The 12,182-nt window shown below is 42.1% G+C and overlaps 1 protein-coding gene across 7 annotated transcripts in view; it reads right to left on the reverse strand.

Moving 5' to 3' along the window:
- The window catches only part of CAGE1 (cancer antigen 1), a 58,805-nt gene that overhangs the window by 44,772 nt on the left and 1,851 nt on the right, over positions 1-12,182 (reverse strand). For all 7 annotated transcript variants that reach the window (XM_047797799.1, XM_047797798.1, XM_047797801.1 and 4 more), the window contains exon 2: positions 9,954-10,465. In XM_047797799.1, coding sequence (XP_047653755.1) covers positions 9,954-10,465 — 512 coding nt within the window. The remainder of the gene's footprint in view (positions 1-9,953; positions 10,466-12,182) is intronic.

Genomic DNA, 12,182 nt, shown 5'->3' on the forward strand with positions numbered 1-12,182 from the left:
TTTTTTAGGGCTTTAACCCACTGAGTGAGGCCAGGGATCGAACCTGCACCCTCATGGTTACTACTCAGGTTTGTTATCACTGAGCCAAATGTGAACTCCAAAGCCTGTTTTGAATAAAGTCTTTTATTCCTCATTAAACCATTAAACTCACCATGCTATGACTCCTGTGAACATTAGAAAGTCAGACGCACATACCTCCTGATCGACTTTCTGCTTACAATACAGGTTTTTTGGGGTTTAAAAAAGGATGGTAAGTTACAGGGAGAAAACACTAAAATGGGTATGACAAAAAACAAAACAAAACAAAACAGGCAAAGATCTCTGTAGGGGTGGGCTGAATAACTTTCTCGAATTTGGAGATATTGGACCCTTACATTTTAGCATTTTTTGCATTGTTCAGGGATAAAGACAACTATTCTTACTGAGGCCTACAAGGTCCTGGCGTTGATCTTACTATCCAGTCTACGCTCCCTTTCCATCCTCACCTACCACATCCCTCTTCTCCCTCCAGCCCAATAATACGAAGCTTCCTTCAGATCCTAGAAGGCAGCATGCTCCCTGCAGCCACTGGGTTTGTGCACCTGTTACTTCTGCATGGAATGCTCTCCCATCCACTGTGACCTGAGCTCTCCCGTGCATCCTTCAGAGCTGAGCTCACTACCACTACTTCAGGGAAGGCTTACTCAAACTCCCTGACCAGGACAGTAAGACTCCCATCTTATTTTTACTCACAGCACTCAGAGTTGCAAATTTTTACATATAGTTATACAATATTACATACACTTTTTATTTATTTATATTACTCAAATGTGTTTATATTTGTAGTTGTATAATGATCATCACAATCCAATTTTACAGGGTTTCCATCCCACAACCCAAGCACATCCCCCTACCCCCAAACTGTCTCCTCCGGAGACCATAAGTTTTTCAATGTCTGTGAGTCAGCATCTGTTCTGCAAAGAAGTTCAGTCTGTCCTTTTTTCAGATTCCACATGTCAGTGAAAGCATTTAATGTTGGTGTCTCATTGTATGGCTGACTTCACTTAGCACGATAATTTCTAGGCCCATCCATGTTGCTAAAAATGCTGGTATTTCGTTCTTTTTAACGGCTGAGTTAATATTCCATTTTGTATATGTGCCACATCTTTTTGACCCACTCCTCTGTCGATGGACATATAGGTTGTTTCCATGTCATGGCTGTTGAAAATAGTGCTGCCATGGACACTGGAGTACACGTGTCTTTGTGAGTCATGGTTTTCTCTGGATGGATGCCCAGGAGTGGGATTGCTGGATCAAATGGTACTTCTACTTGTAGTTTTCTGAAGAAACTCCACACTGTTTTCCATAGTGGTTGCACCAATTTACAATCCCACCAACAGTGTAATAGGGTTCCTTTTTCTCCACACCCTGTGCAGCACTTCATGTTTGTAGACATTTTGATGATGGCCATTCTGGCTGGTGTAAGGTGGTACCTCATAGTGGTTTTGATTTGCATTTCTCTAATAATGAGTGATGTTGAACATCTTTTCATGTGTTTTTTGGCCACCTGTATGTCTTCTTTGGAGACTGTCCATTTAGATCTTCCGCCCATTTTTTGATGGGGTTGTTTGTTTTTTTGGCATGGAGCTGCAGAAGGTGTTTATAAATCTCTTGTCAGTTGATTCATTTGCAAAGATTTTCTCCCATTTTGTAGGTTGTCTTTTCATTTTGTTTAGGGTTTCCTTTGCTGTGCAGAAACTTTTTTTGTTTTTTCCATTTTTTGGGCCATTCCCACTGCATGTGGAGATACCCAGGCCAGGGGTCGAATCAGAGCTGTAGCTGCCAGCCTACGCCAGAGTCACAGCAACGCAGGATCCGAGCCGTGTCTGCAACCTACACCACAGCTCATGGCAACGCTGGATCCTTAACCCACTGAGCAAGGCCAGGGATCAAACCCTCAACCTTATGGTTCCTAGTCGGATTCATTAACCACTGAGCCATGACAGGAACTCCTGCTGTGCAGAAACTTTTAAATTTGATTACATCCCATTTGTTTATTTTTGTTTTTATTGTCAATACTCTAAGAGGTGGATCTGAGAAGATGTTGCTGTCGTTTATGTCAGAGAGTATTGGCCTATGTTTTCCTCTAAGAGTTTTATAGCATCTGGTCTTATAGCTAGGTCGTTAATCCATTTTGAGTTTATATTTGTGCATGGTGTTAGGGAGTATTCTAATTTCATTCTTTTACATGTGGCTGTCCACTTTTCCCAGCACCACTTATTGAACAAGCTGTTTTTTCTCCATTGCGTAATCTTGCCTCCTTTGTCATAGATTAGTTGGCTGTAGGTGTGTGGGTTGAATTCTGGGCTTTCTATCCTGTTCCACTGATCTATAGTTCTGTCTTTGTGCTAGTACCATATGGTTTTGATGGTTGTTGCTTTGTAGTATAGTCTGAAGTCTGGGAGCCTGATTCCTCCAGCTCCATTTTTTTTTTTTTCTTCAGGATGTCTTTGGCTCTTCCGGGTCTTTTGTGCTTTCAAACAAACTTTAAAATATTCTTTAAGTTCTGTGAAAAATGTCCTTGGTAATTTGATAGGGATTGCATTGAATCTGTAGATTGCCTTAGGTAGTATAGTCATTTTGATAATATTAACTCTTCCAATCCAAAAGCATGGTATATCTTTCCATCTATTTGTGTCATCTTTGATTTCTTTCATCAGTGTCATAGTTTTCAGAGTACAGGTCTTTTGTTTCTTTACTCCTAAGTATTTTATTCTTTTGGATGCAGTGGTAAACGGGATTACTTCCCTAATTTTTCTTGCTGATCTTTCATTGTTAGTGTATAGAAATGCTGTCGATTTCTGTGTATTGATTTTGTATCCTGTGACTTTGCCAAATTCGTGGATGAGCTCTAACAGTTTTCTGGTAGAGTCTAGGATTCTCTAGGTATAGTATCATGTCTTCTGTAAATAGTGATAGTTTTACTTCTTCCTTTCCAATTTGGATTCCTTTTATTTCTTTTACTTCTCCAATTGCTGTGGCTAGGACTTACAAAACTATGTTGAGGAGTAGTGGTGAGAGCGGACATCCTTGTCTTGTTCCTGATATCTGCAGGAATTCTTTCAGCTTTTCACCAATGAGAATGATGTTCGCTGTGGGTTTGTCATATACGGCCTTTATTATGTTGAGGTAGGTTCCTGCTATGCCCACTTTCTGGAGGTTTTTTTTTTTTTTTTTTTTTTTTAATCAGAAATGCGTGTTGGATTTTGTCAAAGGCTTTTTCCACATCTATTGAGAGGATCGTATGGTTTTTATTCTTCGGTTTGTTAATGTGGTGTATCACACTGATTTGTGGATATTGAAGAACCCTTGCATTCCTGGGATAAATTCCACTTGATCATGATGTACAATCCTTTTAATGTATTGTTGGATGTGGCCTGCTAGTATTTTGTTGAGGATTTTTGCATCGATGTTCATCAGTGAAATTGGCCTGTAGTTTTCTTTTTTGGTGGTATCTGTGTCTGGTTTTGGTATCAGGGTGATGGTGGCCTGAAAGAATGTTTGGGAGTATCCCTTCCTCTGCTATTTTCTGAAATAGTTTCAGAAGCATAGGTATTAGCTCATCTAAATGTTTGATAGAATTAGCCTGTGAAGCCATCTGGTCCTGGACTTTTGTTTGTTGGAAGTTTTTAAATCACAGTTTCAATTTCAGTTCTTGTGATTGGTCCATTCATCTTTTCTATTTCATCTTGGTTTAGTCTTGGAAGATTGTACTTTTCTAAGAATTTGTCCCTTTCTTCTAGGTTTTCCATTTTATTGGCGTATAGTTGCATATATTCCTTTGTATTTCTGTGATTTCCGTTGTTACCTCTTTTTCATTTCTAATTTTGATTTGAGTCCTCTCTGTTTTTTCTTGACAAGTCTGGCTAGGGGTTTATCAATTTTGTTGATCTTTCCAAAGAACCAGCTTTTCATTTCATTGATCTTTTCTATGGTTTTCTTTGTTTCTATTTCATTGATTTCTGCTCTGATCTTTATGATTTCTTTCCTCCTACTAACTTTAGGTCCTGTCCTTTTCTCTCGAGCTGCTTTAGATGTAAAGTTAGCTTGTTTATTTGAGCTTTTTCTTGTTTCCTGAGGTGGGCTTGTATTGCTATAAACTTTCCTCTTAGAACGGCTTTTGCTACATCCCATTGGTTTTGGCGTGTTGTATATTTGTTGTCACTTGCTTCTAGGTTTTTTTTTGTTTTTGTTTTTTGTTTTTTTTTTGTCTTTTTGCCATTTCTTGGGCCGCTCCCACGGCATATGGAGGTTCCCAGGCTAGGGGTCTAATCGGAGCTGTAGCTGCCAGCCTACGCCAGAGCCACAGCAACACGGGATCCGAGCCGCATCTGCGACCTACACCACAGCTCACGGCAACACTGGATCGTTAACCCACTGAGCAAGAGCAGGGATCGAACCCACAACCTCATGGTCCCTATTCGGATTCGTTAACCACTGCGCCATGACGGGAACTCTGCTTCTAGGTATTTTTTAATTTCCTCTTTGATTTCTTCAGTGATCCATTGGTTGTTTAGTAGCATGTTGTTTAGTCTCCACATGTTTGTGTTTTTTGCACTTTTTTTTTCTTGTTGATTTCCAGTCATATAGCGTTGCGGTCAGAAAGGATGCTTGATATGATTTCATTTTTCTTAAAGTTACCGAGGTTGGATTTGTAGCCCAGGATGTGATCAATGTTAGAGAATGATCCACGTGCACTTGAGAAGAATGTGTATTCTGCTGCTTTTCGATGGAATGTCCTATCAATATCTATTAAGACCATCTGGTCTAATGCTTCATTCAGAGACTGTGTTTCCTTATTGATTTTCTGTCTGGATGATCTGTCCATTGCTGTAAGTGGGGTGTTAAAGTCCCCCACTATTACTGTGTTATTGTCAATTTGTCCTTTTAAGGTTGTTAGCAGTTGCCTTATATATTGTGGTGAACCCATGTTGGGTGCATAGATATTTAAAATTGTTATATCTTCTTCTTGGATTGATCCTTTGATCATTATGTAATGACCTTCTTTGTCACTTAAAATATTCTTCATTTTAAAGTCTATTTTGTCTGTTGAGTATTGCTACTCCAGCTTTCTTCTGATCCTGTTTGCATGAAATATTTTCTTCCATCCTCTCACTTTCAGTTTGTATGTGTCCCTAGAAGTGAAGTGGGTCTCTTGAAGACAGCATATATATGGATCTTGTTTTTGTATCCATTCAGCCAGTCTATGTCTTTTGGTTGGGGTGTTTAGTTCATTAACATTTAAGGTAATTATTAATATGTGTGTTCTTATTGCCATTTTATTAACTGCTTTGCATTTGCTTTTGTTGCTCTTTTTTCTTCCCTTCTTTTCTTGTTTTCTCCTCTTCTGGTTTGATGACTATCTTTAGTGTTGTATTTGAGTTGATTTTTCTTTGTGTATCAATTGTAGATTTTTGGTTTGCAGTTTTTCTGAAGTTTTGATATGAGTCTATATGTATATGAGATTGTTTTAAGTTGTTGTTCTCTTAATTGCAAGTTCATCTCCAGTGTCCTGCATTTGCACCCACCTCTTCTCATGATTTCTGATTTTGGTGGTATAATTGTGCATGGATGATTTCGTATCTTTACTGTATATATACATTTACTGGTGAGCCTTGTTATTTGTGGTATTTCTGTTTCCTGTTGCTGTCTTTTCTTTTCTGCCTAGAGAAGTTCCTTTAGTATGTGTTGTAAGGCTGGTTTAGTGCTGCTGAATTCTCTCAGCTTTAGTTTATCTGTGAAGGTTTTGTTTTCTCCTTCAAATCAGAATGAGAGCCTTGCTGGGCAAAGTAATCTTGGTTGGAGGTTTTTTCCTTTCATCACGTTAAGTATATCATGCCACTCCCTTCTGGCCTGCAGAGTATCTGCTGAAAAATCTGCTGATAACCTTATTGGGGTTCCCTTGTATGTTATTTGTTTCTTTCCCCTAGGTGCTTTCAAGATTTTCTTAGTCTTTAATTTTGGTCAGTTTGATTAATACGTGTCTCAGTGTATTCCTCCTTGGGTTTATTTTATATGGTACTCGTTGTGCTTCCTGGATTTGAGTGAGTGGTTCCTCTCCCATGTCAGGGAAGTTTTCGGCTATTATCTTTTGGAATATTTTTTCTGTCCCCTTCTCTCTCTCTTCTTCTGGCACCCCTATAATACAGATGTTGGTGCGTTTAATGTTGTCCCAGAGTTCTCTGAGACTCTCTTCATTTCTTTTCAATCTTTTTTCTCTTTTCTGTTCTGCATCCATAATTTCCACTCATCTGTCCTCCACCTCACCTATTTGTTCTCCTGCCTCCTGTATTCCACTGTTAGCTGCTTCCAGTGAATTATTTCAGTTATTGTATTTTGTATCTCTTCTTGTTTAAGTTTTATATCTTGTATCTCTTTGGTCAGTGTTTCCTGTAAGTTATCCATCTTTGCCTCCAGTTTATTTCCAATGTCTTGCATCATCTTCAGCATCAACAGTCTAAAGTCTTTTTCCTGGAGGCTGAGAATCTCATCACTTAGCTCATTTTCTGGGGGTTTTCCTTTCTCCATCATCTGAGTTATAGTTTTCTGTCTTTCCATTTTTATAGGTTTTTGGTGTGGTGACCTTTTTACAGATAATAGAGTTGTAGCCTCTCTTACTTATGGTGTCTGCCCCTCTCGTGGCTGAAGTTGTTATGGGGGCTTGCTGTAGGTTTTTTGATTGGGAGGGGGGGGTGCTGATGCCTGCCCACTGGTAGGTGGAGCTGATTCTAATCCCTCTGGTGGGTGGGGCTTAGTCTCTGGATGGAATTATAGGTGGCTGTGGGCCTGAAGGGGTCTTTAGGCAGCCTGTTTACTGAGGGGCGGGGCTGTGACCCCACCTGGATTGTTGTTTGCCCTGGGGCTTCTCAGCCCAAAATGGCCACCTCCAGAGAAAGGCATGCTGCTGAATATTCCCCCACAGCTTTGCTTTCACAAGAAGCCACACTCACCCCTGTTTTCTCAGGAAGTCCTCCAAGAACTGTAGTCAGGTTTGACTCAGATTCCTATGGAGACTGCTTTGCCCTGGGACCCAGTGCACATGAAAGTCTGTGTGCACCTTTTAAGAATGGGGTCTCTGTTTCCCCTAGTCCTGTGGAGCTCCTGCACACAAGCCCCACTGGCCTTCAATGCCAGATGCTCCAGGGGCTCCTACTCCCAGTGCCAGAACCTCACGTGTGGGAGTTTGATGTGGGGCTCAGAACTCTCACCCCTGTAGGTGAGTCTCTGTGAACCAGTTAGTTTCCAGGCTGTGGGGCTTCCCACCTGGGAGATATTGGGTTATTTATATCATGAAACCACCCCCCTACCTCTTGATGTGGCCTCCTCTTTGTCTTCTGGAGTAGGATATCTTTTTTAAGGTTTCCGGTCCATTTGTGCAGCCTTTAGTTGTGAATTTTGTTGTTTTTAGGGCAGAAGTTGAGCTCCAGTCCTTCTATTCCACCATCTTAATCCCATCTCCATAATTGGTATCCCTGAGCACCTCAAGAATGTGAGAATTTTGCTGCCACCAATACCTTTCCAGGGAGCTTCCAGCCAGGAATGAGAATGACCATTAGCATCAGCACCTTTTCTTTTCCTTTGTGCTTAGCCTCGTTTCACTGGCTCACAGATGCTGCATGCAAAGGCCTCACCTGCGGTTCTTTAGACCAGAGTTCCTGGTGTAAAAGGGCTGTGCCTACACCTCTGCTGGGGGGGCAGCCATGGACAGAAGGGCCGAGAACGACACTTTTTTTTTTTTTGCCTTTTCTAGGGCTACTTCCTGCAGCATATGGAGGTTCCCAAGCTAGGGGTCTAATCGGAGCCATAGCCGCAAGCCTATGCCACAGCCACAGCAATGCCAGATCTGAGCCGCATCTGCGACCTACACTACAGCTCACAGCAACACTGGATCCTAACCCACTGAGCAAGGCCAGGGATTGAACCCTCAACCTAGTGGTTCCTTGTCGGATTCATTAACCACTGCGCCACGACGGGAACTCCGAGAATGACACTCTTACATACACTTTATATGTAACTTTTATTCACAGCACTTATCATAACTGAAACTTAACATTTGCTTGGGTGATTATTTGATTAATGTCTAACTTCACTACTATGGTGTTCTTGCCTTTTTTTAGGGCCGCACCTGCAACATATAGAAGTTCCCAGGCTAGGGGTCAAATTGGAGCTACAGCTGCTGGCCTACACCAGAGCCATAGCAACAAGGGATTTGAGCCATGTCTGTGACCTAACCCACAGTTCACAGCAGCACCAGACCCGATCCAATGAGCGAGGCCAGGGATCAAACCCACATCCTAATGCATACTACTCAGATTTGTTTCCTCTGTGCCACAACGGGAACTCCCAACTATGGTGTTCTATTCATAAGGACAAAACCCACATCTTTCTGTTTTCAACCATTATATAACCAATACATAGCATGGGGCCTAGCACACGATAGATGCCTGAAAGTATTTACTGCCTGAATGGCCAGATATAATGGAAACAGGCAGGAATAATCTTGAGAAAAACTAGTTAAACAACTTTTTAAAATGTTATTTTCCAAAACTCAAAAAAGGTAAAGTTCTCTTTTAAATGCTACTTACAAATAAATGAACAAAAAAACTGCAATACTTTTTTTTGTGTGTTTTTAGGGCCGCACCCGAGGCATATGGAGGTTCCCAGACTAGGGGTCAAATAGGAGCTGTGGCCACCAGTCTATGCCACAGCCACAGCCATACCAGACCCAAGCCATGTCAGCGACCTACATCACAGCTTATGGCAACTCCAGATCCTTAACCCACTGAGAGAGGCCAGGGATGCTAGTGGGGTTCGTTGACCACTGAGCCAATATGGGAACTCCAAAAACTACTGTACTTGTAAATAATATGCTAACAATCACAGCTTTTCTCACCAAACTCACAATGCAAAGGTATTATTTATGCTACTCTTGGATTGTTATCTGTTTGCCCACACCAATTCTTAAAATTTTAATTCTTATTTATTTGGCCATGTCCATGGCATGCCAAAGTTTCCAGGCCAAGGATCGAATACACACCACTGCAGTGACCCAAGCTGCTGTTGTGACAACACCAGATCCTCAACCCACCGCACCACATGAGAACTCTCAAAAAAATTCCTTTTTATTCAGAGAGTACATAAGACTGTATACTGTTGGCATCTCAGTGCTCTTAGGACATTACATACCCAGAATCAATCATTCAAAAAACAAATTAAATTTTTCACTTTGGTAGAAAAATATTTGTTCGCTGGTCAGTAGAAATACCATGTGATAAAAAAATCATAAGCTTTTCATGCCAAATAATTCCTCTGTAATTCTTCCTCTTCTCAACTTTTTCCTTATTGTAAACTTTGAATTCCAATTAATGTGATTCACCAAATACAAAAGCTTAGTATATTCCTACTGTGGCTTAGCAGGTTAAGGACATGACATTGTCACTATAAGAACGCAGGTTTGATCCCTGGCCTTGCTCAGTGGGTTAGGGATCTGGCACTGCCACAAGCTTCAGCATAGGTTGCAAATGTGGCTCGGATCTGGTGATCAGCTCCAATTCGACTCCTGGCCTGGAAACGTTCACATGCCCCAGATGTGGCCATAAAAAGGAAAAAAAAAAAAGCTTAGTATATCACGTGGCTGCTGGGTGCATAAAGGATGAATAAGATCAAACACTGACCTTCAAAGAAATATCACTTGGTAGAGCTAATCTCCTAGTAAGGAGTTGATTTAATTAGAGAAAAATGTTTCTGAATTGATTAATCTCAGAAGGCCATTTCCCCAGAGCAGCAATATCCCTCGTGCTGATCAAATGATTGAGCACTACTTGGTAAAGTCTCAGGTTACATACGAGGTTTGTTTTTTTTTTTTTTAAAACAGTTCCTTTAATACTCTACAGGCTATACAGTAAAAATCTTACCTCCTCTGTTTTATAATTAGCTCTCACATCGAGCAGATTAACGCTATTCTCTTCATAAGATGGTTGTTCAAAATCACTGTGTTCATTTTCTTCACATAAGAAGCTGTGAGCCTGACCAGCGTCGCAGGCAGATTCCATGGCAGAACTATTAGCCAGCGACATTTCCATGAATTCCAGGGTCTCTCCATTGCAGTGGATCAGAGGTGGGCTTCTGGGTTGTCTGACACACTCAAGAACAAGCTGATCTTTATTAGTGGAAGTGCTAGTTCCCATTGAATTTTCTTCCTTAAACGAATCTTCCTGTATATAGGTGTCTTCTGCATAATTACATACATGACATTGAAATTCTGGCTCCTCTATACAAGGTAAGCCTTCTGGCAGATTTTGAAATGTTACAAGTTCATTATTAAATGCTTCTGTCTGATGAAATTTGCAAAGGGGTTCAAACTGTCTGAAGGAAGACATGCTGGTGTCAACTGGCATATTCTCTGAGTACTTTCCAATGTCGACATCTCATTATAAAGAGAAAGATGGAAGTGAGAATTAGCTGACCTTAAATGTATAGGTTAACACTTATTTTATTTATTTATTTGTCTTTTTCTAGGGCCGCACTCGCAGCATATGCAGGTTCTCAGGCTAGGGGTAAAATAAGAGCTGTAGCTGCCAGCCTACACCACAGCCACAGCAACGCCAGATCTGAGCTGGGTCCGTGACCTACACCACAGCTCATGGCAACACCGGATCCTTAACCCACTGAGTGAGGCCAGGGATCGAACCCACGACCTCATGGTCCTCAGTTGGATTTGTTTCTCCTGTGCCACAAAGGGAACTCCTATTTATTCTATTTAAAACAGCACTGCAGGAGTTCCCATTGTGGCTTAGTGGCTTAAGAAGCTGACAGTTTCCATGAGGATGGAGGTTTGATCCCTGGCCTCGCTCAGGAAGTTAAGGATCTGGCATTGTCGCAATCTTGCAGCACAGGTGTTGCCGTGGCTGTGGGGTAGGCCTGCATCTGCAGCTCCAATTCAGCCCCTAGCCTGGGAACCTCCATATGCTGCAGGTGTGGCTGTAAAAAGAAGGGAAGGAGGGAGGAAAAACAAACCCAGCACTGTAGTAAACACCCTAGACATGTTTCCTTGTACACTAAGAATTTTCACCTAGGCTCTGGGTATACCCCCAGAAGTTGAGTTTTGAGATTTTAAGAAATATATATCCTCGGAGTTCCCATCATGGCTCAGCAGTTAACAAATCTGACTAGCATCCATGAGGATTTGAGTTCGATCCCTGGCCTTGCTCACTGGGTTAAGGATCCTGCATTGCCGTGAGCTGTGGTGTAGGTCGAGGACAAGACTCGGATCCCATGTAGCTGTGGCTGTGGTGTAGGCCGGCAGCTACAGCTCTGATTCGACCCCTAGCCTGGGAACTTCCATGTGCCATGGGTGTGGCCCTAAAAAGCAAATATATATATATCTCGTCAACTTCATTAGATACTGCAAAGTTACTCTCTAAAATGGCGTATCAATTTACACTTTTACGAGTAGCATAAAAGATCCTTTGCTTTACATCCTCCAACCCATGTCACACTCATACTATGAAATGGTATTTTGTGGGTTTTTTTTTTTTTTAATTTTTTGCGTTGCCGTGGTTGTGGTGTAGGCTGGCAGCTGTAGCTCCCATTTGACGCCTAGCCTGGGTACTCCATATGCTGCGGGTGTGGCCCTAAAAAAAGATATTTACAAAATATTATCAGAGACCTATTAGGGTCCACAAAACACTGTATTTCTGCTAGTTGATACTTTCTAAATGGCCCATTATCGGGTCAAGTCCAACAGTGCAAATCAGTTGCCCCTGCCTTCCCTGTGCCACGTGGGTTCCCTCAGGCGCTGGGGTCTGAAAACCTGCAGACGACTTTGGCATCCTTCTACTCACCGCCCACGAGCTATTTGGTTACCAAATCCTCTCCAACTCTCCTCCACAAATGGTTTCTTTCAGTCCCTGTGGCATCACACTGGTCCAGATGCCCGCGCCCGCCCCAGGTGGTCAGGGCACAGGAGTAGAAAGGACGACCAGCCTCGCGGAGTCTAAGCCCCTCTGCTTGGCTTTCGGGGTCTGCATGGCTCCCCCACCTCACCTGCCTCATCCTCCTCTGCTCAGGCCGGATCCGGCTCACTTCCCTGCAGACAGGTGGGGCCCCTACCCCTTCAGGTGTCTGCCCCAGCAAGTGCTGCT

Source organism: Phacochoerus africanus, chromosome 9 (genome assembly GCF_016906955.1).
Source record: "Phacochoerus africanus isolate WHEZ1 chromosome 9, ROS_Pafr_v1, whole genome shotgun sequence".
In the NCBI taxonomy this organism is placed as follows: Eukaryota; Metazoa; Chordata; class Mammalia; order Artiodactyla; family Suidae; genus Phacochoerus; species Phacochoerus africanus.